This window comes from Antedon bifida, chromosome 6, assembly GCF_963402885.1.
Source record: "Antedon bifida chromosome 6, ecAntBifi1.1, whole genome shotgun sequence".
Lineage (NCBI taxonomy): Eukaryota > Metazoa > Echinodermata > Crinoidea > Comatulida > Antedonidae > Antedon > Antedon bifida.
The window spans coordinates 7,153,257-7,180,729 of NC_136231.1; the positions used below are offsets into that span (position 1 = coordinate 7,153,257).

Consider the following 27,473-nt stretch of genomic DNA (forward strand, 5'->3'; position numbering starts at 1 on the left):
ATAGGAATGTCATAAAAACATGCCACATAAAGAAGAAGTTATGTGATGGCGCTAGTTACTCTTCGTTATGCATGATTAAAGCTTGGTTCTCACTAGCGACGCAACGCAACGCAACCTACGCAATGTAAGAAAATGCCCTTCCACTCATTGTGTTTGCCCCCGCCTGCGTGAAATCAAACCTACGATGTTTGCAGCACTATTGCGTCGTCGGTTCCCACTTGTGATTGCGCAATGCAGCACTTTGCGTCGATACGTCGTTGCGTTGCGTTCTAACGTATAGTATGACGAGATTTCAATAATGTTCGGCGTATATATGTGCTTTTTTTAAACATGACGTCATCGTTGTTCTTGAATGATAAAGTACATACATACGTAGTGTACCTGAACGCCACAATTATATTCATAATGGTTAGTCAATTTCTTATATTCAATCAAAGAGAAGTATACTGTAATCAAATATTTTTTGCGAAAACGGCGTTTCATGCCAAGACTTTTGTAGAGTGCGCCCTCTCACGACTTAAGCTATTACGTCATATGATTTGTTATTTTTCCATGAACTTGCAAAAAACATATGAACGAAGTTGTGCAACATTTCTATAAAAACACCAGGCTTTCTATTTGTTTTTTCATAATGAATCTAGGAAATTAAAGTGAGTATAAGTAATTTATACAGATCATAATACACTAGGCCTAGCTGTTGTTAACTTTTTCAGTATTTTAGCCAGGATGAGTTTAAAGTTAGGCCTAACTACTAACTAGGCCTAGCCTAGCATAGGCCTAGCCAAGTTTAGGTAGCCTACCTAGGAGGAGGGCCTACAGTAGGCCCTCTCTCTCTAGCTAGGCTAGTAGTAGTAGGCTAGGCCCCTAGTACCTTAGGCTTTTGCGTGTTAGGAGTAGGCTAGGCCTAGCTAGTAGGCCTGTAAGGGCCTACTTATTAATCTAGCCCGGACTAGGCCTAGGCTAGGCCCTTGGGTGGGTGTTAGATGAAATTGGTCGCGCTTGAAATCGGTCGCGTTTGAAATCGGTCGCGATAAAATCAACTTCCGGTATTTTGTATGGCATGCCGCTAGAGCTATACTTTTGATTATATCGGTTGCGTTTGAAATTGGTCGCGTTTGAAATCGGTCGCGCTATTTTGTATGGATAGAGCTGGATGCATGCTAGAGCGGGATATACATTTTTCGTTTATATGTATTTAATTGATATTATTTAGGAACTAGATTATTTATGTGGATATTTTTTATTTGGTTAATAAATATTTATTGTCAATCATGAAATAAATTTTTTTTGTTGTATTTCACAGGTCTCGGAGAAGGACTGTGTCTGTTCAAAATGGCCATTTCTAAACACATTTAAATATTACATTAGGCATAATATTATATAAGGCATATAATAATTTACCTCTATTTATATGTACTGTAATTAATATATTATATAGAGAATATACGTCTGTCGTGTCTTTTATTATGCAAACAATTACGTAAAAAGTAAACAAAGTAAAAAATATCCACATAAATAATGTAGTTCCTAAAAAATATCAATTAAATCTATATAAACGAAAAATGTTTATCCCGCTCTAGCATGCATCCCGCTCGATCCATACAAAATAGCGCGACCGATTTCAAACACGACCGCTTTCATCAAAAGTATAGCTCTAGCGGCGCGCCATACAAAATACCGGAAGTTGATTTTATCGCGACCGATTTCAAACGACCGATTTCAGACGCAACCGATTTCATCATAAACCGGCCCTAGCTACAGTAGGTAGTAACATCAGTAACACTGGGCTCGCACTGGCCGATCGCCAAGTCGCCATGGGCGAAAACGTTTCCAGATTGGCGAAAAATAAAACGGCTACTTTAGCCATTTTGGCTATGACATATGATAAAATAGATAATAAAATAATCATTTTGGCGAAAGCATAAAGTCCAACTAAAAGGTCCATTTGTCGATCTTCAAGCATTTATTTCGTTCGTTATCATGTTGTTTACTTCGAGCTCCATTTGCGTCAACTTGTTTCGTTGTACCAGGCGTCTCTTTGTTATTTCAATATGATGGAGATAGCAGAGGTAGACTGCACAGAGAGACAGACGTTACACGACACATGGATGATGGAGTCTACCCAAACTATCACGTGTTGCGCTGCACAAACGATCGACGACTCGACAGCCGACGGTCGGCTATTTACCGGGATTGTCTATTTTTCGATAAGGGTGTTCTTTTCAGATTAAAAAAAACATAGTATCTTCAATGAATGATCTTATCGAAATCAATATTTATGCGTTATGCATTTTAGGCTCCAATAATGTAGTTTCATATTTTACCCTTAATAAAGTTTCCTTGTGCGTGCAGTGCGTCAGTAGAGTAAACAAAACAACATTCGGGAAATGGTAGAGTCTAACGGGGATTTAGCTAAACACACACGTGCATTTATTGCGGACTATATAAACAGCAAGGCCGGCCGCCGGCGGCTTCTGTGTTGTTGGGTAATAAATAATCGAGCCGGGATGGTATAAATTTCTCCCCCGACAGAAACGCCTTTTCCCTGTGCTTTGGCCTATATTATCTGCACGTTCAACAACGATACGAGTGTTCGTTTGCTAGAAATATTTTTAGCATCTAGGCCTACGACGTACCGTCGTACATAATTTTGTAGGCCTAGGCCCCTAGGCCCCTACTGCACTTTCGCACCTCTTGAGCATACCCAATTTAAAAACATTCACCCGCTGCGCGGCGGTGACGGTGGGTGACCGTGAAAGTCTTAGGACACGATTTTCGCGTGGTACGGAAGCCACCAGCCAAGCGTAAAAAACAAAAATAACATAGCGTTCAGGGGATTTCAGAAAACTGTAAAATGTTTCTTATTAAATTGATAACTCCATGAATGCTGTATGATTAAAAACAATTTGAACAATTGTTTTGATCATATATCATATAAAATACAACAATTATTTTTTTAAATCAAATATACAGTGATTTAGGCATGGCTCTCTTTCCCCAAATGCCTTACAAAAACGTTCAGGGAACAGTGTATAGACCTATTGACATAGATAAATTAACTAAAACGTTTTTACTATTATATTTCAACAATTTTTAATTTTGGCTAATTACCGATTCATATGGCTAAATAAAAAAATTGAACTTTAGCCATCTTGGCTATAGATAAACTGATTTGACTAAAAAAAATATTTTGACTTTCGCCAAATGGCTAAAGAAAATGAAATGTTAGTGCTACCCCAGTAACATAATAAGCTCGCCTGGCCCTATCTAACTGGCACAAATAAACACTTTGCTCACTAAAAAACTGATCACATTCTACTGTATATCGGACGCAGTCTGCGATCGAGTGCTTTCAAACAATCTGATTGGATAATAATTACTTAACTACATAATATGGCACGCGAGCGGAATAGGCTATAATAAATGTCATGGATTTTTTTAGTGAGCTGTTAGCTCACATTCGGCACAAACTGTGAGGAAAATAACACAAAATATTAGACATGATAGAATATTTCCCTCACTGTCATGTGTGGCCAATTCCTCACAAATTGTCAGGTGCACACTGTGATTGTTATTCCTGTCAGTTGTATAGGCCTGGCTCTAGATAGAGGCCTATATGTGGAGGAGGCTAACACTACAGATGGTCGAGACCACGCACAATCAGGACAAGATGATCAGGTCCATTTTTAAATAAAAGGCCTATTTAGTTATATTGCTATGTAGTAACCACTATCGATATATAAACCTAAGGCCTATTTGGTTTTTACAGTACAGACCCTGCATATCTAAACAAGATTGGAGCATTTAACGTTATTAATTGATTGATTGATTGAAATATATATTTATACTGGGTAACCTCTTCAGTCAAAGACTGGTCTCCCAGAGGGCCCAGTTGGTGATCAGTGGCTGTGATGTACTAATACACCGGGGTAACCCCCTACTCATCTCGAAAGATGTACTAGGTTCTTTAAAGTGCACACGAGCTAGTTGTGTACACTGGACCTACGGTTTATAGTCCTTATCCGAGAAGACTTGTTCTACCACCAGAACCATGGAGTGAGTCGGCCTCGAACTCCTGCCCATGTTATGGCTACGTAATTGAGGCACGGCCTGCGTAGATTAAAAAAAGTCAAAACATGCCAAGAGTTCAGAACAATTTTTTAGACTAATTAATGGCCAATGCACAATTCTGTAGCAGAAACCCTACCATTATTAATTCAATCTTATACTCGAGGCATGTTACTGTACCATAGACCAGTGGTAGTTGCAGCTAGATAATAATTATCAAAGGCAAAATGTACAGTATGTGTCAAATTGGTATGTGCTAGAGCTAGTATATGATCAAAAATTCTTACATTGTTTCTCTTTAAAATATGAATACAAAACTATTAATAATTAATGATTCCATATGCACTACAGTTTTACATACTGTATCCTTACATAAGCAGAGTTCATTGGAGCATGACATTTTCTCTGAACTATACATAATTCATATGGATTGATGTCGATGCCTACATGTAGTATCCAATTATTTTAAGTACGCACAAACAGCTTGTTTATACTGTAATATCAGACATACAAACAGATTGAACTATGTGAGTATGTTTTGGTACATATAATGAACATCGTAATGAAAGATCTGACAAATACTGTAAATAAAGGGCAAACTGCCTTACTGTCATACCGATATGTTTGAATCTTTTTGGGACAATTTTTATTCACTCTTAGTTTTGCTTATGGTATATAATATCTTTGAATGTAAATTTATTATTTTTCTTTAATCTTTCTACATAGCAGAAAAAAAGTAAGAGGGGTGTAGCGGAAAAGCAAAAGCAATAAAACTGTTATCTTGTGATGTGCTTTAACGAGCCCATGTCAAAAGACGATATAATACAACCGTAAAATTTAAAAATATGAATAAAAAAATGCATAGAAAAATATACTATTTATAAAATGTCAATAAAAATATTAAAATCTAAATAATACAATTGCTTGAATGACATTAATGAATGATTTTTATACTAAAACTTGCTAATAATAGTTCGCTTACTGTATTAAAAGTATTTGCATTTCAAACAGTATTCCAAGTTTTAGTCTTTAGACTTTACAGCTCACTACTGTATGTCGGTTGGTCGGTCGGTCGGTAAACACTAACTAAAATTTACGCACGCGACTGCAGTCATGTATATGGCCTTGTTGAATAAAGTACTGATTGGCTGCTAGCCAATGTGTTCCTTTTTGTGAGCGATTTTATGCAAATTGCTAGTCTAATTTATTTGTTTCTTTTCAGGAAATTTGTTCAATATGGTGTTAGAAAATCAGTGAAATATAACTTATTAAGGGAAACTGTATCTCTAGATTGTTTAAATATCTAGACAACAAACAGTTAATTTCATTTGAAACTGACAAGGACACACAAAGGACAACGAAATTCTTCAGAAGCTCACAAAGCCAGTGAAAGGGAAGCTGTGAAAAATGGGATTCACCAATCAGCTATACCTTCTGACGTGGAAGAATTTTGTTCATCGTAAAAGACAACGGGTAAAGTCAATAGTTACACATTTATGTTTTTGTGAATACTTTTTAACAGAAGAATAAATTTAGACTAAAGCTATGTCTACACTTCAACTATGGCAAAAAAAGTATTATGTGCCAAAATATGGTAGTGATATGCCTTAATATGGTAGTGATATGCCTTAATATGGTAGTGATATCATCATGTCCATGGGCACATCACATTTTTTGTCAGCATAAAGTTTGATTGTGTAGACAGAACTTACAATACAAACTTGTATGTTAGTAAGTGAGCCATTTCATCAGTATCAAATGTTTGCACTGTTTAGTGACCATCTGAGATTGTGTTGAAGTCAATCATTTCTCCACAGAAATTATTTTTGTTAAATGGGTTTTTTTTGTATTTCTGACCAGAATCAATTTGGGTTTTTAAAACTAAACTAAAGAATTGAATTTGTTTTATAAGATACAGTACCTACAGCTCTAAACTAAACAATAAGCTGAACGTTCAAATTAAGCCTACTGTAATTCATTAAGTTATGTTTATTGTTTTTATGTGTTTATATATATTTTTTCCTATTGTTTTTACAGTTCCGACTGTTGGTAGAAATCTGTTGGCCACTCCTTATTTTTATAATTCTCGTAATTATAAGAAAATTTGAACTGCCTGAGTTTAAAAAAGAATGTAAGTATCCATCTTTTGACCAATTTTCACAGTTGAGCGGTAACGGTATTAAAATATAGAATCTATGTTATTCCTACAGTATACAGTATGACCATTTACATACTGTACAACGCGGAGAGGATGGGCGGTTTCCGCTCAGGATAGACACATTCTTTGTGGGACAATTCAGCTGCACGGTTTTTCCGCTCACCGTTTTTCAAACAATTTTATTTGTATTTTAAACTTTGAAAACTTTTAAAGATTTTAACCTCATTTTGTAAAAATTGTTGATTTATTTTTAAATAAATTTTTGTCCCTGGAAACAAATTACATGATTTAAATATTTTAACAATACATACTGTATGACAAAATAAATGAATCTGAATCTACTCCAGATTGGTTATGATTATATGAAAAATTTCTAGTTAAAAGTATGGAAAGGTACATTATAAAGCCTGTAGTACAGTATACCCACAAGACATTGGTACTAGTCTACTTAACTTGTCTGTACAAAAGACATTTTGTCAACAAGTAGTCAAACAATACAATAGGTTTGGTTCAAGTACCTTTTTCTACAGGTTTTGTCAATATTCGTATGTTTATTTGAAAAAAAATGCAAGTCACACAGTAGACAACCTTGTTGAAGGATTAAAAGAACAACAATCGTGAAATATTATTTATTATTTTAATTCTTCCAAATAGTAAAAATATGACACATGATAATATCATATTACAGTTGATATACTTTATTGAAACTCGATTTACTTACAGAATAGGAACTAGTTTGACACAAAAAAAAGTGTGATGTGCCCAAATATGGTAGTGATATTCCCAAATATGGTAGTGATATCATCATGTCCATATGGGCAAATCACATTTTTTTGTCACATAAAATTTGATAGTGTAGACAGAGCTTTACAGTTTGTGGAAGATTGACTAGTAAAAATATTAGTTTAATGCCAACTAAATCTAGATAAAAAGTTACCAATTTTATTCTCATCCTTGTAAATTATTACGATTGTTTTACAAAAAGTCTGTGTCTGTTTTAGGTCATTTCTATAGCCGAGCTTTGTTTTCGGCCGGATGGGTACCTACACTACAGTCTTTTGTATGCGATAGTCAGCATGCATGCCACAGCAACGTAACATCGGGTGAGGAGGCAGGCAACATCAATGACTTTCAATCATCCGGGTAAGAAGAAATCTAATTTTTTTATAGTTTTGTTCCTACACTAGGTCTGTATAAAACTATGCTTACCTTAAAGTGATGTTTACCTTAAAGATGTATTGTGACCAACAACATTAAAAATGAAGATTAATTAAATCAGACTTTGACTATGTTATTTTGTAGTTTTAATAAAGTTAATCACTTCTATAGAAAAAAAAATAATATTTTCACCTATAAATTGACAAAATAAATGGTTTAATTCAATCAAAAACCCACTGACTGGCAGCCAATTTGGCAATTTTTTGCTTTAAATTACAGTTTTTTCAGGTAAATACATTTTTTTTCCGATCCAATTTTTAGTCAAAGTGGATATTAAACTATTATGTTACATAAAAATGGCATATTCAACAAAATTTTGTTAAGAATTATTTTTTCAGGGGGACAATCCATCTTTAAGTGAAATAAGGACACAAAGAGTATTACTTGTATAGGTTGCCTCCTCTCATAGTTTTTACGTGTGAGGCATATGTTCGTTAAAAGTGTTGAGTCTTGGGCGTGAAACAATATATTTCAAAACGATTGGTAAAATCAAGCATTATCAATGGTGTTCATGTTCCAAATTGGAGTATTAGTCTGCAACTATTATACTAATGTTCCAAATTCCGTTTAGAAAAAATAAGATAAGTTTAAAAATCGCTGAAAATCTTATCATGGGCATACGATACCTGTATGTTCATTTCATTTATCTTTTTATTTCGGAATATCATGGTGACATAATATTATATCCATAGCAAAAGAGAGAAAAAAAAATCTTAATCTAACAGCTCATAGAACAAAAACAAAGATATGTAAATATATAAAGTCAATATATATATTCATATATATATATTCAATTGTCAATGCAACAAATACGATACCTGTATGTGATAACAATTTTGCTAACAAGCAGGTTTAACTACTACATACAGAGTAACTTTATTATTGTTATTTTATGGTGTTACTGTCATAATTTTATTCTGGTTTTTTTATTCACATAAAGAATTACTGTACATAAAATATACATATTTATAATAATTGGCCATAGCAGAAGGAACTGAATTGCAGCTCAACTTTTACAACAACAAAAATAAATTGTTTACTATACAATTAATAATATAATTCTAAAGTATTTTGCAATTTTTTTTATCACATATTTATTTTGACTCCATGCAGTTAGTGTTATTAGCTGTTTTTTTATATATACTATGTATACTCTTTTATTTTTAGCATCCTTAATATTATAATTCTTTACGCCCACTTGCTAAAGTACAAGAAAGCTCATCTCAAATTATGTTGATTGCCTTCTCGAATTAAGCATTTTTCAATCAGTTAGTCTTCCCACCTTATCTATCTATTGATCTACTATATCTATTAATTAGTTTTTGTAGATTGACTGTAAAACTTGAATATTGTAAACATAGACATGTATTTGGATTTGAATACTACTACTTTAGTGTACTGTATAATCTTTCCAACTTTATATGACACAAAACATTACAATTCTGGAGTGTCTTTAAAAAGAACATAATCTTGAATTCAGAAACTTGTTGTAAAAACATTATTTTTGTAGCTTTATTGCTAGGCATTTTCTGTCTTGTTATAAAGCAGAACCCTATTAAGGGGACACCTTCAAGATGAAAACAAAGTTTCTCAGTATTGTTGTTCTACTGTATGAGGGATTCTCTTGCAATTTGAAACTACTGTACTTTATCATATTTATAATATATTGTTCAGTTTATGAGTATTATCATCGGCCAAACAGAAGAAGTAGAATGGGAGTTATTAATATTATACAATATTTGCTTTTATATTTAAAGAGACACAGTATTGAGCTGTTTTGTCTTCCTGTTTCCTGTTTCCTATTGTTTAGTGTTTGTATCCGTTTCCAATCTTTACCTGTTTACTACATATTTTTTTTACATTAAGGTAATTCACAAAGCAAAAAAAATATTGCATAATGTTATATTCAGACAATAGAACAAAACCACAATGAACTTCATTTGGTACAGTCAACTCTCAGATTTGTTAATTAAGTATCTTGTTAACAAATTTCTGTAGTAAATATAATATTGTATGCATCATTACAGGGTTTCGCATAATTTTACATACTCTTGTTTGTGTATTTCTAAAGTATTTATCTCCATTTCCGTGTGTCCGTATTTGGGCCACATTTGGGCCGCATTCTGTAGATACCATTACTAGTACTACAGTACAATACTACTACTAGAACCCTGTGGCCATATTCACCATTCACACTTTCTAAGGGAAACAGTTACCCTTAAAATTAAAAAAAATCTGCTATCAAAGTGAATACAATTTAAGTGAAATACAATATATAATAATACAATATATTAACAAGTGTTTTCAGCCGCTGTTTGTGTTTTTATACAGTATACCGAAAAAAAATGAATAAAATAAAAAATTGTGGAGATTGCATTGGAAAACTAGATTTTCCAGAAAAATGACATTATGGCCCAATCCAATTTCATTCATTAAATATTCACTATTAAAATCTTTTAATCTACCCATTATTTCTATGGTAAACTAATTAGCAGAAATTACAATTAGTATGTCCTCAATGCAATTGACATTTTTATAATGGTACTTTATTATTTCTTTTTAAAAGTTGTTTTTTATTATATTGAGAATAGAATAAACATTTATTTACATTTATTTATTGCCTTATTTATTCGAATAAACGCCCCGGGTTTTCTAAAGAAAAAATAAAGGTACCGGGGCGTTTATTCGAGGGGGGAATATATTCCAAACGATGTTCTATGGGGATGGGGGAATTTATTTGAGGTGGCCAATTTTTCAAAGCGGGGCTTTTATTCGAATAAATATGGTATGTATTTACACCATATTCTAAGATGTGACCCATAAACATGAGCAACTTATTACTAATTATATTGTATAATATATTTCATTTACTTTTAAATAAACCATACAGTATGTTATTTGTAAAATAAATTTTTCTACACTATAAATATAATTATTTTTTTTTTTTTCAGGTTAAATCAAGTTTTATTTGACATTGAACAAATCTTTTCGAATGCAACAGTAATAGAAGAAGGCAGTAAATTGTGGTTGCAAATCTCTGATATCAACAATCGACTAAACCAAGATGAATGGCGAAATATACCGTCCAACCTTCCACAAGGTACTGTAATATCATTCTAATAATATCTGTCTCATATTATCTTCATATAATTCTTTACGTTAAACCATTCATGAATACGTACGTGTGCGACGTTTCGGCTTGTTTTCAACAAATCTTCATCTGGCAAAAACTAGATGTTAGTGGTTGCTAGGAGTAGCTTTGCTACAGTAGCAGCGCCCCTGTTAGTAACCTTGGTCTGCGATTTGCCGAAGTTCTTCAGGTAAAATGAGTTGGTCATACTGTATGTGAGAAAGCAAGAACCCACCATCATCCCTATTCATGGTATTTTTGTTTTTTCTGATCCATAAAGATTCTTTTATTATTCGTTTTTGCCATGTGCATTATTTTTGTAATATTTTTGTGTCGTGGTTAAATTAAATAAACATAAGAGCAACTAGCAATCATTAAAAATAAAATCTCTAAGAATTATAAAAATAGTAATCTATTTTTATATCATCCAATTTACCACACGTTACTGTCATATTCTCATAATATCTGTCTCATATTATTATTAATTATATCACAAATAAACAGAAGAGCAAATAAATATTGATGCAAAATAAAATGTCCAAGAATTATAAAAATAGTAATCTATTTTTATACCTCCAAGTTACTGTAATATCATATCAAATAAACAAAAGAGCATCTAAATAATAATTCAAAATAATATCTCCAAGAAACAAAAATTATAAAATATAGTAATCTATTTTTTATGTTGTTTATTATAATCTGAAATAGTGATATACTGTACAGTAGAATGAAATGATTGTATTATTTAAATTACATCAAAGGTTAAGAATAGTGAATATATACTTGTGTTTGTTTTGTACAGTATCCCATTAAACAAGATATTCCAATTAAAAAACTGCTGACATTTACAGTACTCTAATTACTTTTGTGTTATTGCGAAACAAACGATTGTTGAATAATATACGCACTGAGGAATTAGTTTTGATGAACATTACTGAATTTACAGTTAATGTTTGCATTTTCTGAATTTAAGAGTCGTCAAGTGATGGATCACTTTTCCTGTATTGTGAGAATATTTCTGAATATAAAATAATTATTAAATTTTTAGTATATCACTGGGTGGTTTAGAATTAATGTTCTTTGCCTTTTAATATAATAATTTGAAACGATAAGATGAGGAAATCTGTGAGAATAAGAAATGTTGCCCTAACAAAGATTCTAACACTAACAGATTTCCTCATCTTATCGTTTCAAATTAATGAATACATTTTCAGTATATCACCAGGCAGTTTAGAATTTGTTTTGTGTCTGTGGTATTTATTTTATATATAATACTACCTGTATACAGTTTAATAGTAATTACAGTATGATTATAAGGCCAAAAAAAAAAAATTATTGTGTTGGCCACGTTTTGGGTAAATCCTAAAAATGGGTAGGTCGGTAGGAAAAGTTTTTTTTTTTTTTTTTTTTTAGACCAAAAATGTGTTGCCGGCAAAATAATAAACAATTTACACAATTGATACAAAAAGACTTTTAAACACTTTTCATAGCACCCTAGGCTCACGCTAGCTATAATTGTTTCAACAAAAGTTTTAAAAAGGTTTATCAAATAAACGTAGGCCTAGATTTTTTAGGCAAAAATGCTTAGGCTAGCCCTAGCTACCATTTTTAAAGCCAACAAAAACAATCAAGATCGAAATAAACTATTTCCGTGTTAATGATACATTACGCAAGTTAACATATTATTCTAACTAGATGAAAAATATTGAGTTTTATATTGTTTTATCCATACGTAATTACACTGGCATTAAAGATATAACATTAAAATGTAGGCCATTTTATGAGCCATATTTCGCCGATTTCTTATCGCGGGGAAATTCCCCACCAGCGACATCGATCGATCGAGACTAGAGGTCCGGCTAGAAGCCTAGTGTGCATGCCGGAACGGATGGATTATCGCTATATAAATAACAAGTTTGAACAAAAGAGCTTACGACAATCTTAGGTACATTTTTATTAAACGTATATAGGCCTACACTTGCTTGGCGAACCCATGCCTTTTAAATCATTTAACAAGTCCGTAATCGGATCGTAGTACTGTAAAGTAAAACCAAAAAACACTGCATCAACAACCTTGTGCGATGTACGATCTGTTGTTCTTTTACTGCAGATCAAAATTGGTAGAGTCCATTAATTATGAGGGTGTTTAAAAATGTGATAACTATTAAAAACCTGTCTCAACCACTGTGTAATTAAAGTGTTTATTTAATTTAAACTTGGATCCCCCAAAAATTAATAATCGCGTATTCCGGTTATCACGTGAATGATTCACGATTGGTTGCACGCTTCTTTTTTACAATCCGGCGGAGGTGAAATATGTTCGCCAATTTGGCAAATAAGACAATATTTTTTCACCAATCGGTTTCAAAATTGCCGTTTTCAAAAAAAAAAAAAAAAAAAAAAGCCGACCTTCATTTTCGGCAGTTTAGGGTCGGTCGGGCGTGGCCAACACAATAATTTTTTTTTTTTGGCCTAATATACAGTACATCTGACGAAAATCATCATCAATGTATTTGTTAACCATACATGGTTAACAAATACAATTTTACAATTCAATTTGTGAAAAATTATACTGTGCAAATTAGATGAATTTCGTCATATGTTTGCCTTACTCTGACAAAAGATGAATTTCATTATGGGAATACTTTAGGGACCATGTCAAAATTCTACAGTTACTGCAGTAAACTACAGTTTTTACTGTAATAGTATAATAGTATTATAGTTTATGAGGTATAGTCACTACAATCAACAGTGTATAATATTATAATGCAAAAAGGTTAAAAGAGTAAACAAAATAGTTACTGCAGTAAACTGCTTGAGAACGGAATGTTGTAAATGGTTCCTCTGCTTTACTTTTTGTTTTTGGCTATTTTATGATATTTTATGAATCATTTTTGTGTGTAAAGGGCTTAGAACTGGTATTGTATTCCTGCAGTAGAATATTTATTATGGTCTCTTAATAAATATGGTCCCTTTAATCACAACATAAAAATATCATACGTCTTTTGTTTACACTTAAAATACAATATAAGTTGCCACAAAGTCTACAAATTCAGTTTTTCTGATTTTGGAGGATAAAACAGTGATTTTTCTAAATTAATCATGTCTGGTTTTTGGCTATCATCCTAGGATCTTTGGCAAAATTTGCCAAGTTTCTGATTTCACAATAAAATTGATTTCCTGAAGTCAGCATAACATTTGAAGCGTTCATCGATTCGCCAAAACGATTGGCATTCATATAGACTTTGTCTGCCATGGAATGTATTTTATAAGTCAACACTGACCAACAATAACAAGATATGACATATACTGCAAGTTGAAATAATAAGTATCATGCATGTCTGATACATCACACAAATATTATGTTTGTTTTGCTTTTATTGAAAACTAGTATCAAGGTTGTGTAGGGGTGAGGGGGGATTTAGATCATCCCAGATACTGTACAGTAATTCCAGTCATTTTGATATACCATTACATCCAATCCCCCACCTTTTCCACAGGGGCAGTTCAAGTGTAGTAAAAACCTTTGTAGTAAAATTCCAGTCTTTTTTATCTCACATTAGCTATTATAAAACTACAAAAACATTATTTTTACTGTTTTATTTCAGTTATTTTATTAAGTTTGCCACACAAATAACAACACACAGCTTGATTCTGCAAATGAGTCCTACTGTAGAGCTTCTGTTGCCGATAAGGCCTCAAATACAGTGTGCAATATTACCTGATAACATTGCAGTTATTCTGTTTAATAAATACTGTACTGTACTTAAAGCATATTTCCTTCTCTTCTATCATTGCAGACAAATCTTTGGCCGAGTACTTAAAGGACCCAACTGATGTCAAAAACCAACTAATGTCAGATTTGAACCTAACACCTGAAGTAGCTGATGCACTGTTAAATTCTCCCATAACCCCTCAACAGGTAAGTTCATACTATCTTTTACATTAGAGTACTGTATTAATTTAGGGTGCAATCTGTAATTTCTTAAGCTCTGTCTACAATAGCAAACTTTATGTGACAACAAAATGTAATGTGCCCATATATTGACATGATGATTTGATATCACTACCATATTTGTGCATATCACTACCATATTTGGGCACATCACACTTTTTTGTCACATAACGTTTGATAGTGTAGACAGATACATTTGACTTTCGTGTCTTACCCAATTTATTTCTTAATTCCCTCGTCAGATAATTAGGGCTTTAGTATAATTCCATTTTAACAGCTGACAAATTAATGAATAACAACTTTATGAAATCATTTTGTTTTGATGAATATTTTAATAATTTGGTCGTTTCATATTTCGAAAAGGACAAGAGTCAGTCAACCCAACAAAAATAGTTTTAATGTATGACATCTTGACACAACAGCTATTAGTTTATGCCGCGTCATGAAATAAAAAGTTTCTGATGACGATTTGCAATACGATCTTAAATAGTGTTCGATCCCAATGGAAACTAATTCTTTTGTGTAAGAATTAATTGGGTCGTCCTAAATTTATTCAAAATAAAAATAATACAGAAACATACAATCCTCAAAATTCCTTATTTGTGACAACTTGTAAAACTGCATGTTATGATAGTTGCCATAAAGCTCTGTCTACACTATCAAACTTAACAAAAAAAAATGTGATGTGCCCATATATGGACATGATGATGTCATATCACTACCATATTTTGGCATATCACACTTTTTTTGTCAAACTATAGTCTAGACAGAGCTTAAAGTTGTTTTTATTTCAGAATATTAATGACAATTAACTCAGCATAATGTTCAATCTGATTCTTGTATTAACATTAATATTTCAATCCTGATATGCACTGTAATCCACATTGAACGCAAGTAGTTATTAATCTGGTGTGTAGCTCTACACATAAATAATTTATAGAGCTAAAATATTCATTAAATTCAAGGCACATACAATTAGAAATATGATATCAACACAATACAGTTAGGTTATCTCTATAAAAAGGTTGTTTATAATAATAATACATAGGTCTTCAATGTTGCCATTGTTATGTTTTTTATAAGATAATTATTGCAGTAGAACCCTTTTTTGAGACACCCCTATTCAGTGTATACTTTTGCTTAATAATAATAATAATATCCTGGATTTATATAGCGCCTAATGTTGTGAAACCTCTAAGCGCTGTACATAAACTAATACTAAAAAGGGAATTCCAACCATGCCAAAAAACCCAAACCGAAGAAAGGGCATACGCCTTCGTCGCTAACCAGGGATCGGTCTAATTGAACCCTTGAAATGATAAAGGGAAATATATGTTTTTACAACCAATATTCTGGAGACACTTCTGTTAAGAGGACACTTTGTTCAGCCTTGAAGGTGTCCACTTAATAGCCGTTAAAATAAATGTGAAACAGGATGTAACGCAATATGTAAAACCATGGAGAAATAAGTTATAACTTATTTCTCCATGGTAAAACAGTTTAAAAATTTGCCTTAATACATGTGATACTAAGATAACTTTCACTTTAATTGTTATGATTGCTATTAAAAATTAAAAAATACACTTGAACTGGCATTCTGTCCGGCATCAGGCAAATTTTGTAATAGTATCGTGTCACATGCGGAGTACTTTATTAGGTTAAGATTTGGCTTATGGCCTATGGATACAGATTGCGAGAATTTATTACTGGACAATTTATAGATACTGTACCCAAGAATTGGCTAATAAATGAGAATGATGATAAAAATGAATGAATAAACATACAGTACAATAATACATTTGAACTGGCATTATCTGTCCGGTATCAGGCAAATTCTGTTATAGTGTCACATCTGTATGAGTCTGTATTATAAAAGGTATGGCCTATGGATACAGATTGCGAGAATTCATTACTGGACAGTTTGTGGATACATTACCGAGAATCGGCTAATAAATGAAAATGATGATTAAAATGAATGAAAGAATAAACATACAGTACAATAATATATCAAATTTTGAAATTCAGTTGTCATTTAAATTATTATCTTGATACAGTTTATCAATAACTTTGATTGATGTTTGATATTATTTATCCAGAGATAGCTTATCTTTCTGAATAAATACTTATTTAATACTGATGGCAGTCAAATCCTGTTTGTCTACGTGTATACTCTGATTTCAGGTACTTGTGTACATAATTTTATAGACTATACAAATAATCTTTTACTGCAGTGTCTACTGATAAGTTTGAATAATGATATCAAACATATCCCCAATAAATGAGGCAAGCCATTATACAATTTACTGTATTTCAAATTTTATTTTATGATTATCGTAAAGATTAATAGACTAGTGCAGATAGTCATATTTCCACTCAAATAAGATGCTGTAAGCATTTCATAAGAACAAATAAAGTTTGAAATATAAACCTTTCACATCTATTAGCAGAGCTTACATGCACTGGGGAGCATATTGTACCAAGCATGTGTTGACACCACAGTGTGTAATTGTAAACACTGGAATATTGCTAGGCGATATGATGGGGTAATTTTGAGTCAATGGCTGGCCTTATTTTTTTAGAGCCATTTTTTATAATAGGTACTTTACAAAACACAACGGTTAGGGGAGGACGACGAATATCTTGTGTTCGCTAGAGCGTAAAATCATATACAGTCAACATAGCCATTAGTTACGCACACTTTTTGCGAAAAGACAACGACCAGTATATCTCTCCAATCCCTTTACTGTCTCGTGGCGCGAGGCCCTTCTGAATCACTTGGGCTCTGGTGTTACAGCATAGGCCTAGTCTTACTATCTCGGGCATGCAAACGCCGCTTTTAACACAGCCATTTTAACCCAATAAAAATGTTATTTCATTAAACAATTAAAAGTAGAAGTTTGAAGTATTATTTAGAGTTTTGAAAATTCCATGTTTAAGTGTCATTTGAACTGTATATTTAAGGTTATACTGTATATATATATTATTTCTAGTCGTTTTCTGTAAACGGGAAAATGGAAACAAAAAGGACGACGGAATTTCACGCTAAGCTCCACCCACTTTGTTAAAGCTCGTGCATAAATTATTCATGAGCACCGTCCTATCGCTTCCCTTCGTGTTTCGTAAAGTCCCTATTATCACTCTTGTACTGTTTATACAACATTACCTGGCATGTGTATTTGCCATCTCCTATATGTCAATTGGCGTTATCTAGTTTCCTTTGATTGCATTTGTGATAAGATAGTTTACATGGTGCTTGTATAATTAAAAAAAAAATTTATTGTACCATAAAGTAAAGTTGTAGTTCAATAAACCTACACAAACAATTCACAGTAGATAAAGCTATGTCTGTGTGAGGGTCTATTTTAGTCATTAATCGCACCCTCATACTTACTTACTCATGTTACATTTGGGGTACGTAAGAAGGCAGTGATAGTCCTGTCGTCCATGCCGTTACCATCGACGAATTAATCCTCCGATATCACTCATCTAGTCTCATGTTTATTTGTCATAAAAACTTTCATATTCTAAAGGGGTCTGAGCCGCTTTTAATCTCACTACTGTAGAGGGGCTGTGTTGGTTTAATTAATTTACATTTTAACTTCTGATTTGTTTCCTTAATAATATTGATTGATAGGCCTAAATAGTATTTTAAAATAGCTTTGGTTGAATCAAGTTGATCGTTTTATTGATTGCGTTTAATATCTGACATCTGATTAATCGCGATTAATGACTAAAATAGACCCTCACATCTACACAGATACATCACATTTTTTTGTCACATAAAGTTTGATAGTGTAGACAGAGCTTTACAATACAAATACATATTGAATATAGACTATTATACCCTTGAGAGAAAAACTGAAAAAGACCAGCATACTAGAAGGAAGTGCAAACAAGAGATGCATACTATTAATATGTTTGACTATATCAGAAACCAAATCTGGAGGGATTCACCTAGCTACATAGGTCGATTTACTACATTTAGTGCATTGAGGTGTACAGGAAACATGACCCAATTTTTTTTTACATGAACAGTTGGGGAAGGAATTTAGTGGGAGATGGGTCATAAAGGGCTAGAATAGAATATGTACTGTAACCTACACAAGGTGTTCAGTTCTACTAGAATAGTTAAAAGACTTTACAATAATATTATGCATTTGTATATGTCTCATGTTATTTTATATATGTTATATACAATAAACCTTTTTCCCTACTCTCTGCTTTTCTCCTTTGCCCTAAATTATTAAAAATAATATCTAGACCCGCCCACAAGGAGACTTGGCTTTATAAACCAGAGATGATAATAGTTGTATATTTTTTCCATTCTTTTTCCAATTTTTATTTTGTGCAGATGATTGATATAATTGGGAGTGGTGAATACAAAACTATAGCATGCAATGCTACTGCTCTTCAGACTCTGTTGGATATTTCTGATCCTACTCTCCTGGCGGAAACAAAAGATGAACTCTGTGTTCTTACTACCGACGATTGGAATAAACTCGGAGAAGATATTGTTCAAAATCTTGATTGGAGTCAAATTATTGGTGGAGTAAGTATGCATATTGGCAGCTTATAAATAGAGTATTAAAATATTAACAATAGCCAATGTAAATAATAGAGGATTAGTTAATAATGAATTGAGAATGTAGTTGTTTATTGCCTTGGTTCCGGTTTCCGTCACAATTTACTCATACAATTAAATCAATTAAATTTATTCAATACCAGAATAGAACAAGTACTATACTTTGTCTCTCTTCTGTACATTCTTTTTTCTTTGAATTTCAAAATCCAACTGAATTTCTTATAGAAAAGTTTATATTGAGGGGTCTGATTGAGACAAGAGTTTATTACTTCTAAACCAGATCCTAACCAAAAAAGAGGAATATATTATGTTAAAATGTATGTTAAATAAAATATGTACTATTTTTTGGTTGAATAAATATTACGAAACATAAGCATAAACAATAAAAGTAATGGGAATTTCCATTGTTTAAATTTGAAATATTACAGTTCTAATATTGCAAACTTTGAATATGTATCCCATATTGTATAATACATTAGAATCCCAATTGCCTTGGGGACACCACCCCACCCCCTTAATAGAGGACACTTTATTGGCTACTGAAGGTGTATCTTTTAATTAGGGCACTACTAATACATTTTATATATTTATTATCACAAGTACCCTGAACACCTTCTGGGGTGGGTCAAACTTAAAGTCTTTCTGACTTATATGACTCTCCTCCCACATGATTACTTCATTGCATTTATTATCATGTATGTATGTTATTATATTTTGGAAATAAATTAAATTGAATTGAAATTGAACCTTGAAATATACAGTTTAGAGTCTCACTAATGCTCAAAATAATGATAACATTCATTGCTTTCTTGCAGGCTGGGAATTTAAGTCCATCTAACTTTGATCCGTCATCATATTCAAGCCTTGATCCTGAACAGTTAGAAAAAATAACCAAACAATTACAGGATGCTGGAGTAACTGACATAGGTAAATATATACAGTAGAACTTGTATTAAGGAGGCATATTTAATATATTCCTCTTAATAGGGGTCTCCCATTTCTGTGAAAATAAGATATTTACAAAAAATTCATTGCTATCAATGAGTATACATCATTTTATTAAAACTGCACTGTATTTTATTTGGTTTTTGTAATATTTTAAATTATTAAATTATTATTTTTTTTAATATGTTTTATAGAATTATTTAATGCAGATTCGGTGTCCATTTTGAGTAGTCCCTGCCAATTCACACCACCTCTCTCTCTGTTGTCTACAGTCTAGTTGCCTCTCTAGTTGTAATAATAACCCTATGGATGTTACAATACAGTTCAAACCATTTTTTCAGGAATACAATAATACAAGAGTGTGATATGTGTTTTATTGAATCTCTTTGTTTTCAGGTGATTTTCCTTTAAGCAGTGTTATCAATGATCCTACAAAGTTGAAAACATTTTTAGACCAAAACATTTCACTGTCTGAAGGAGCAACCAACACTTTGCTAGATTCAACAACCTCTTTGCAAGAGGTAAGATTCACTCAGAATTGTTTATTCCATCAAAATGTTTTTTAAATAACAATAATAACAACAATTAAAACCATTAAACATGGTCTTATATTTAATAATAATATACTTGTTTTTTTCTCTAGTTGCAACTTCTGTCTGAGGGCAGTCTAATGAGGCCTATCGTGTGCAATACAACCGCGCTGGGTAATTATGTGGACGTTACTGATCCCGCATCTTTGGAGACGCTCAGTGACTCATTGTGTAATTTGACGGACGCTCAGTTAGATGAGCTTTCTCGAGCAGTTAGCGAACAGGTTAATGCAACCACTCTGCTGAAACTTGTAAGTTTAGTTTTACAATGTCTAATTATTTTAAAGAAAAAGCTGAATGCTGTTGCTGAGCCCATCATACTACAGTATATCTTTAATAGACCTGTAAGGGGTTTAGATTTTGTGTGTAATGTACTGGCAATCCTGATTAAGATAAATTCTCACTCAAATTGTAATCTTTATTTTCATAGTACATCCATGGACCTATTCTGGCCCAATTACAGTAGTAAGCTTTTCTTTCAAGGCTAGTAGACGGTAATTACCAGACTGTGACGTTGTACACATTCCACAACCGTCACGGTCTGTTAAATTACCATCTTTTACAATACGATAGTATTTATTGTCATTTGTACAAGGTACAAATGAAATTTGGTTTATACTATCCCAAAATGAAAGACGGTATATTGCCATCATGTGCAATGAATAAACTACCATTGTTTTCATTTCATTTGGTCAGAGTAGGGCAAAACATCTGACCAATTACTCAACACCCTGATGCAAAGCTACTCCACAATTTATTTCATTTCATATACAAATTTATTTCTTACATTTTATATACAAATTATTGACAAAATAGCATAGATGATTGAGATTCACAAGATAAACATATCCTGTTGTTCTGCATTTCCTATGTAATCTTTTGAATCAATCGTGGCTAAGATAACAATTTAACCAGGAACATAAGATTAATCACAAAGCTATTAACTTGAATTGTAGTTACTTGTGGTTAAATTTTAATGTACTTAAATCTACAGTGCAGTTTTTTATATTAATGTTTGTTAATAATAATTTTAAGTAGAATAATTTGAATATATAGCGTGTCTACGACATTGAAAACATAAATTCCAAATTTTTACTCTGAATACAAAATTTCATTTTCCAATCTATTGGTTTTTTCTGTAAACATTTTTTCCCTAGAGATAAAGGGTTGGGCGTAAATGTGTTATTCAAATTCAAAACCATATCTATTTACACATTTGATAGGAAATTGTATAATCCACACATATACATTTCTAATTCTATATCCTTTTACATTTTTTTATAGTTTAATGTTACGGATACCGAATCTGCTCGTCGGCTTATTGATGAACTTACAGACGTCGCAAGAGAGGTTTGTCTTATTTAAATTTTAAACAGTTTCAGATTCAGTAAATTGTGCCGTTTTAGTATATGATGTATTTAAATTATCAGTGCATTTTTACTACTTTGTGACACCTATTCAGGGCCCATATTCCTGTTAAAACAAGTAATACTAATAGTGTAATATTGTCATATACTGTACATTACTTGTACTGTAATTGTAACCGATGGTACGCCCTCTATATACATAGTGTTGTGGAGAATGAATAAAGCCCCGGATGCGGGGAAGATGGAGAACGACTAAACCTCGACTCACGTGTGTTTACTTGTTGTACCTTTATTGTTTGGATATTCTACCTTATATGGTGTTAGTACACAACAAATATATGTTGAAACACTATGGAAAACCGGGGATATTGTGCCATTTTAATTAAAATTTTTAGTGTATACAGTAAAATTCCTTTGTGACACACCTATTCAGGGCCATATTCCCATAAAACTAACAAGTAATAGTGTAATATATGTTTAAACACTACGGAAAACCGGGGACACCCTGATTATTTTTTGTAAATGGAGGACACCCAAACACATACCATCAACATATCATCCTAATCAACATCGTAGCTTCTTCATGGCTTGCTTAATACATTTTGCCTCCCTAATTTTTGCCTTTTATTGTTGGTTAGATTCAAGATCTTAAAAGTATAGAAAGCTACATCCAAGACATACAAGACCAGCTGAGCAACAAAGATGTACAGACACTTGTGTGCGGTGTAAGTGGTGACAACGATCTGTTGAAGGGTAAAGTGGACGCCCAACATGAAGGGGGACTGGATGGTGGCGAGAGCAGAGTGTCAGCCAATGCGCAATCTCCGGAAGATAGCTGCAGTTTAAGCTCATTCAACTTCAGCAATGCCCTTGATAATTATGGTAATTATCTTACCCGCCCTCGAAGGAGGAAATATGAGAATTTAGCCTCCGGGTCTTGCTGTGTATTTAATAACTAGATTCTACTTTTTAAAATCTAGTTGTAGTTGATGTGGTGAATGTATCTCAAACACTATTGATTTGATCTATAAAAGATATTTAGATATTTCAACCTGTACAATGTACATCTGTATTTAAATTTGGTGTTCATTATCATTTTCAATGTTTCTATAGTATTATAGTGGTATTGTTTTTAGAGTTAGGCTCCGATAAAGTCAACAAGTGTACTGTATACATTTTTAAAATAGTATTTGTTTAAATATGTCTATATGATCAACACAAATAAATATGTAAATAGTAGAGACAGAAAGAAATGCACGCTTAACATATGTATAAACATTTGTACAGTATATAAATTATATATTAAAAATATGGTAAAATTAAGAGTAAGGTAAAGCTCTGTCTACATTATTATTATATGTTTATATTATATTATTTCTACATTTGTATGACAAACAAATGTGATATGCCCATTAAGATAAGATAACTTTATTTCAAAACAAGTGGAAAATGGACACAATGATTTCATATCACTACCATATTTGGGCACATCACACCTTTTTTGTCAAACTAGTTTGATAGTGTGGACAGAACTTAATACTGAATGGTTGATGAGTTTATTAATGCTGTATTTTCTTCATAGATGGGTGCCCATTGGATCTGCTTGAGGATTCATCTGATCCTTGTGTTGTGATACTGATGAGGATGTTGAAACCACTCTTGGTTGGAGAGGTTTTGTATACCCCTGATAATAATGCCACAAAATCGATTATAAAGAAGGTATATTTGAGCTTTTCTTTTCTTTTAGATATAGAATATATAAACAATTCTTAACAAAACATAATGGTATAATAATTTACATGGTAGATTCCACCCCTAACAACTACAACTATTGTCAATTAACTGGTATTTCTTCTGGAAAAACTTTTTTAATATCTCACACTAATGTACTCACAGTGCTGTAGCCACGAGAAATAAAGTGGTATGGTGGTTGCATCAATAAAAAGACAAAGCAACAGGGTTCTCAAAGACCATGTGAAAAAGTGGTGAGGTTTGGTGTTTGTGGCTATGGCCCTGACTTACAGATAACAATTTAATCATAGTTACTCTTTTTGTAGCAAATCTAAAAAGATTATTTTTTAAAAAAAATATAATTTCCTTGCTATTGTTTTGATTTAGGCTCAGGAACCATTTGATACACTATGGATGGTGAATGATCTTGCAGAGAAATGGCTAGCTTATTCACCGACCTTACACAACCTTATTAGCCCTGATGGTCAGTTAGGCCAGCTTGAGGTTAGTTTCACAGCCAATCAATAGATTGATATTTTTAACTTTCTCGAAATCAAACACTTTAAATTAAATTAATTAATTAAACATGTGTTAAACAGATGTTAAACAGGTTTTAGGAAAACTTCTTTTTAGTCGCGACTCTACAGCTCACTATGTAGGTCGGTTGGTTGGTAAACACTAACTTGAGCACGCGACTGCATCCATGTATATGGCCTTGTTAGACATAGTGTAATGATTTGGTTTTTTTTAATTTATGAATTTAGAAACAATTGCAAAATCCTGTCGTGAGAACTGCTCTAGAAGAGGCATACAAAAATGTAGCCAATCAGACGGATGGAGACATAGCATCAACAATAAGTGAAATTGAATCATTTAACACTACTGAGTGGGAACAAATACTAGATGAATTGGATTATGCTGCAAATACTACAATCAAGATTCTAAAAGTAAGGCATTGTATTACATTGTAGCTTTTTGAGTATTGAATTCTTGAAAGTAATCAGAATTTAATTTCTTCAAGGTCTAATAAATTACACCCCTTCTGTTAACCCCCTATAGAGCTTTTTCATTTCTTCGAAAGCTTCTCAAGTACTGTTGTAATGTATTAGTACAAAACCCAATAGGGAGCTGTATGGTTACTGTGATCTAAATTGTTTTACGACGGATGCATGAAAACATTTTTTTGAACATGGTCAGAATAACTTTCAGTGGCACATATTGAAAACGAAAGGTTGTAATATACAGGTATTCAACCAATGAAAAATAATGATAATATAATGAAAATAATCATAACACTTTTTTGACCTAAAGATGCCATGCCACTTTAGATTCTTCTTAAAAACTGTTAACCATGGCCCCCCAAAAAAATGGAGAAAAATATATACTTTTTGGATGAATTACTGCATGAGTAATAATAATAATAATATCCTGGAATTATATAGCGCCTAATGTTGTGAAACCTCTAAGCGCTGAACATTATTAACAATGCGCCACACGTCCTTGTCCATCAATGACCAATAACAGTTTTTGTAACCTACATATACCAATGACAATAATGCCAACTGTGGCCCTGAAGGTTTAGACAAATCTATACTCTTCTAAGTATTTAGAAGAATATTTTCTATTAAATCTATATTTTTTTAATTCGACAGTGTATTAACATTGACCGATTCAAAGCTGTTGAATCTGAAGAAAAGTTGGTTAACATTGCAACAGAGCTATTGACAAACCAGTCATTCTGGGCAGGTGTGTATGTTCCCCACTTTTTATTTAAGAAGTATGATGTTTTTATTTACTTTTTAATTCATAAATTGTGAATATGATAATTATATTTTACATATAGTTTTAGCCTTACCACGTTGAAACACCGGTTCTCGTCAGATCACCGAAGTTAAGCAGCAGGTGCTTAAAACAGTCCTGGCTTAGTCATCATTCAGATGAATGTAAGACTAATTGACATTGTCGTTTCCGACAGAAGTCAGCCATAAAAAAAAAAGTTTTAGCGAATTTCATTGGTTTGTAAAGTTTCTTGATTTGTATTATTATGTTTTTTTTTATATATTTTTATTTTGTATTAGTACGTGCCATAGTATTGCTTTTGTTTATTTATCTAATTTTTAATTGTAATTGTAAAAGACACTTTATTTCAGCCTTTGTCTGCCACTAAATTTTAATGTTTTTGGAAATAAAAGATACCATGAAAGGAATGATACTTTTTTTAGTTTTAAAAAAGGTTCTTTTTATGGAATGAGGAAGAAAGTCTGTTATTTAATTTATGTACTTTTTCTTTTTTTTAGGCATTATATTTTTAGAAATGGAAGATGCTGGTAACACAATACCAAAACATGTAAAATACAAAATAAGAATGGACTCGGATAGAGTTGAAAAAACTAAGTACCTTATGGACAGGTAAATCTAAAATTTAATCGACAATAACAGGAACATGTGTACTGTATAAAGAAAGAATATAGAAAGTTGTAAAACGAAAATTGAATAGTGCAGCAAAATATGTCAACCATGCCATCCTGTGTTAAATGCCAATTTACACAGATGAGCGGAAACGATAATTAAAATATAGAATGTTATTCCTTAAGACCATTTAAACATAACGCGGAACGGACGGGCGGTTTCCGCTAAGGATAGATACTGATTCTATGTGAGACAATCTATGCGGTTTTGTGCTTACCGTTACTGCTCGTCTGTGTAAATTGGCCTTTAATCATGGAGAATTAGTCATTTTTTATTTCGGATAAACTGTCCATAAGAAACATATTAGTACAAATAAAAGAAAAGAAAACATTGGATTATTTTAAACAACCATCAACAAATAATGGAGAGAGGAATTTTGATTGATTAGATACATAGATATACTGCAGACTTGTGTTAGAAAGGTTCATACTGTACGTTCTGGTTGCAGGTGAAATGGATATCTACAAATTTGATTTTTAGATTTGTTTAGACCTGTGACTTATTACGTACAGTTATATGATTTCATATTAATTTATCAGGCATTTTGAAATTATTCTGCATATAATAATTTGAATTAATCAAATTATTATATTATCTTTTGTAGGTACAGTATCACCCACATTTATCCTCATTTCCATTGTGCAAAGTGAATTTAAAATCTTAATACAAATATGAATTAATATATTATTTTAAGGTATTGGTCACCCGGTCCAAGAGGTGGTATATCATTTGACTTGAAGTATATTCAGAGTGGCTTTGTGTATATTCAGGACATGGTTGAACATGGTATCATTAAGGCATCTACAGGTGTTGAAGAAACCGGTGCAGGCATATATATACAACAGTTCCCTTATCCCTGTTACATTGATGATTTGTAAGTATAGTTGAATTTTTAAGCAGTTTATATCAATTGCTGCTTTTACGGATTTTTTAGAGCGCTTTTTTTAACTTTCGTAAGTCCTTGATTGACACCGAAGTGTTCAGGTGATGTTGTGAATAATGTTGCCAAACTTATGACAGAATAATAAAATTAAAATAAACTTGAGTTTGATAAAAAACATTTTTGCAAACTACTTAAAAAATTGCAAACGTTTGATGTGTTTCCAAAATGTATAGTAGTCGTTTATACAAGATTCCGCTATTTTGAGTTCCATTAAATTTTCTCTTGGAAACCATAATATTCTTCAAATGATTTCAAACATACCTTTATGAAAGCTAGACATTTTGATCCAGTTTATGGTTGGGTTGTCTATATTAAAA

General features: G+C 32.3%; 1 protein-coding gene across 2 annotated transcripts in view; it reads left to right on the forward strand.

Moving 5' to 3' along the window:
* The first annotated feature begins 560 nt into the window (after nt 1-560).
* LOC144845259 (phospholipid-transporting ATPase ABCA1-like) overlaps nt 561-27,473 on the forward strand; it is a 51,932-nt gene continuing 25,019 nt past the window's right edge. For both annotated transcript variants that reach the window (XM_078702447.1, XM_078702448.1), the window contains exons 1-18: nt 561-650; nt 5,291-5,541; nt 6,106-6,199; nt 7,228-7,369; nt 10,396-10,544; nt 14,375-14,496; nt 18,881-19,078; nt 19,927-20,038; nt 20,453-20,577; nt 20,700-20,897; nt 21,931-21,996; nt 22,652-22,895; nt 23,596-23,732; nt 24,132-24,248; nt 24,509-24,691; nt 25,397-25,490; nt 26,042-26,153; nt 26,908-27,087. In XM_078702447.1, the coding sequence (XP_078558573.1) occupies nt 5,476-5,541; nt 6,106-6,199; nt 7,228-7,369; nt 10,396-10,544; nt 14,375-14,496; nt 18,881-19,078; nt 19,927-20,038; nt 20,453-20,577; nt 20,700-20,897; nt 21,931-21,996; nt 22,652-22,895; nt 23,596-23,732; nt 24,132-24,248; nt 24,509-24,691; nt 25,397-25,490; nt 26,042-26,153; nt 26,908-27,087 (2,339 nt within the window). In that variant the 5' untranslated portion in view covers nt 561-650; nt 5,291-5,475. The remainder of the gene's footprint in view (nt 651-5,290; nt 5,542-6,105; nt 6,200-7,227; nt 7,370-10,395; nt 10,545-14,374; nt 14,497-18,880; nt 19,079-19,926; nt 20,039-20,452; nt 20,578-20,699; nt 20,898-21,930; nt 21,997-22,651; nt 22,896-23,595; nt 23,733-24,131; nt 24,249-24,508; nt 24,692-25,396; nt 25,491-26,041; nt 26,154-26,907; nt 27,088-27,473) is intronic.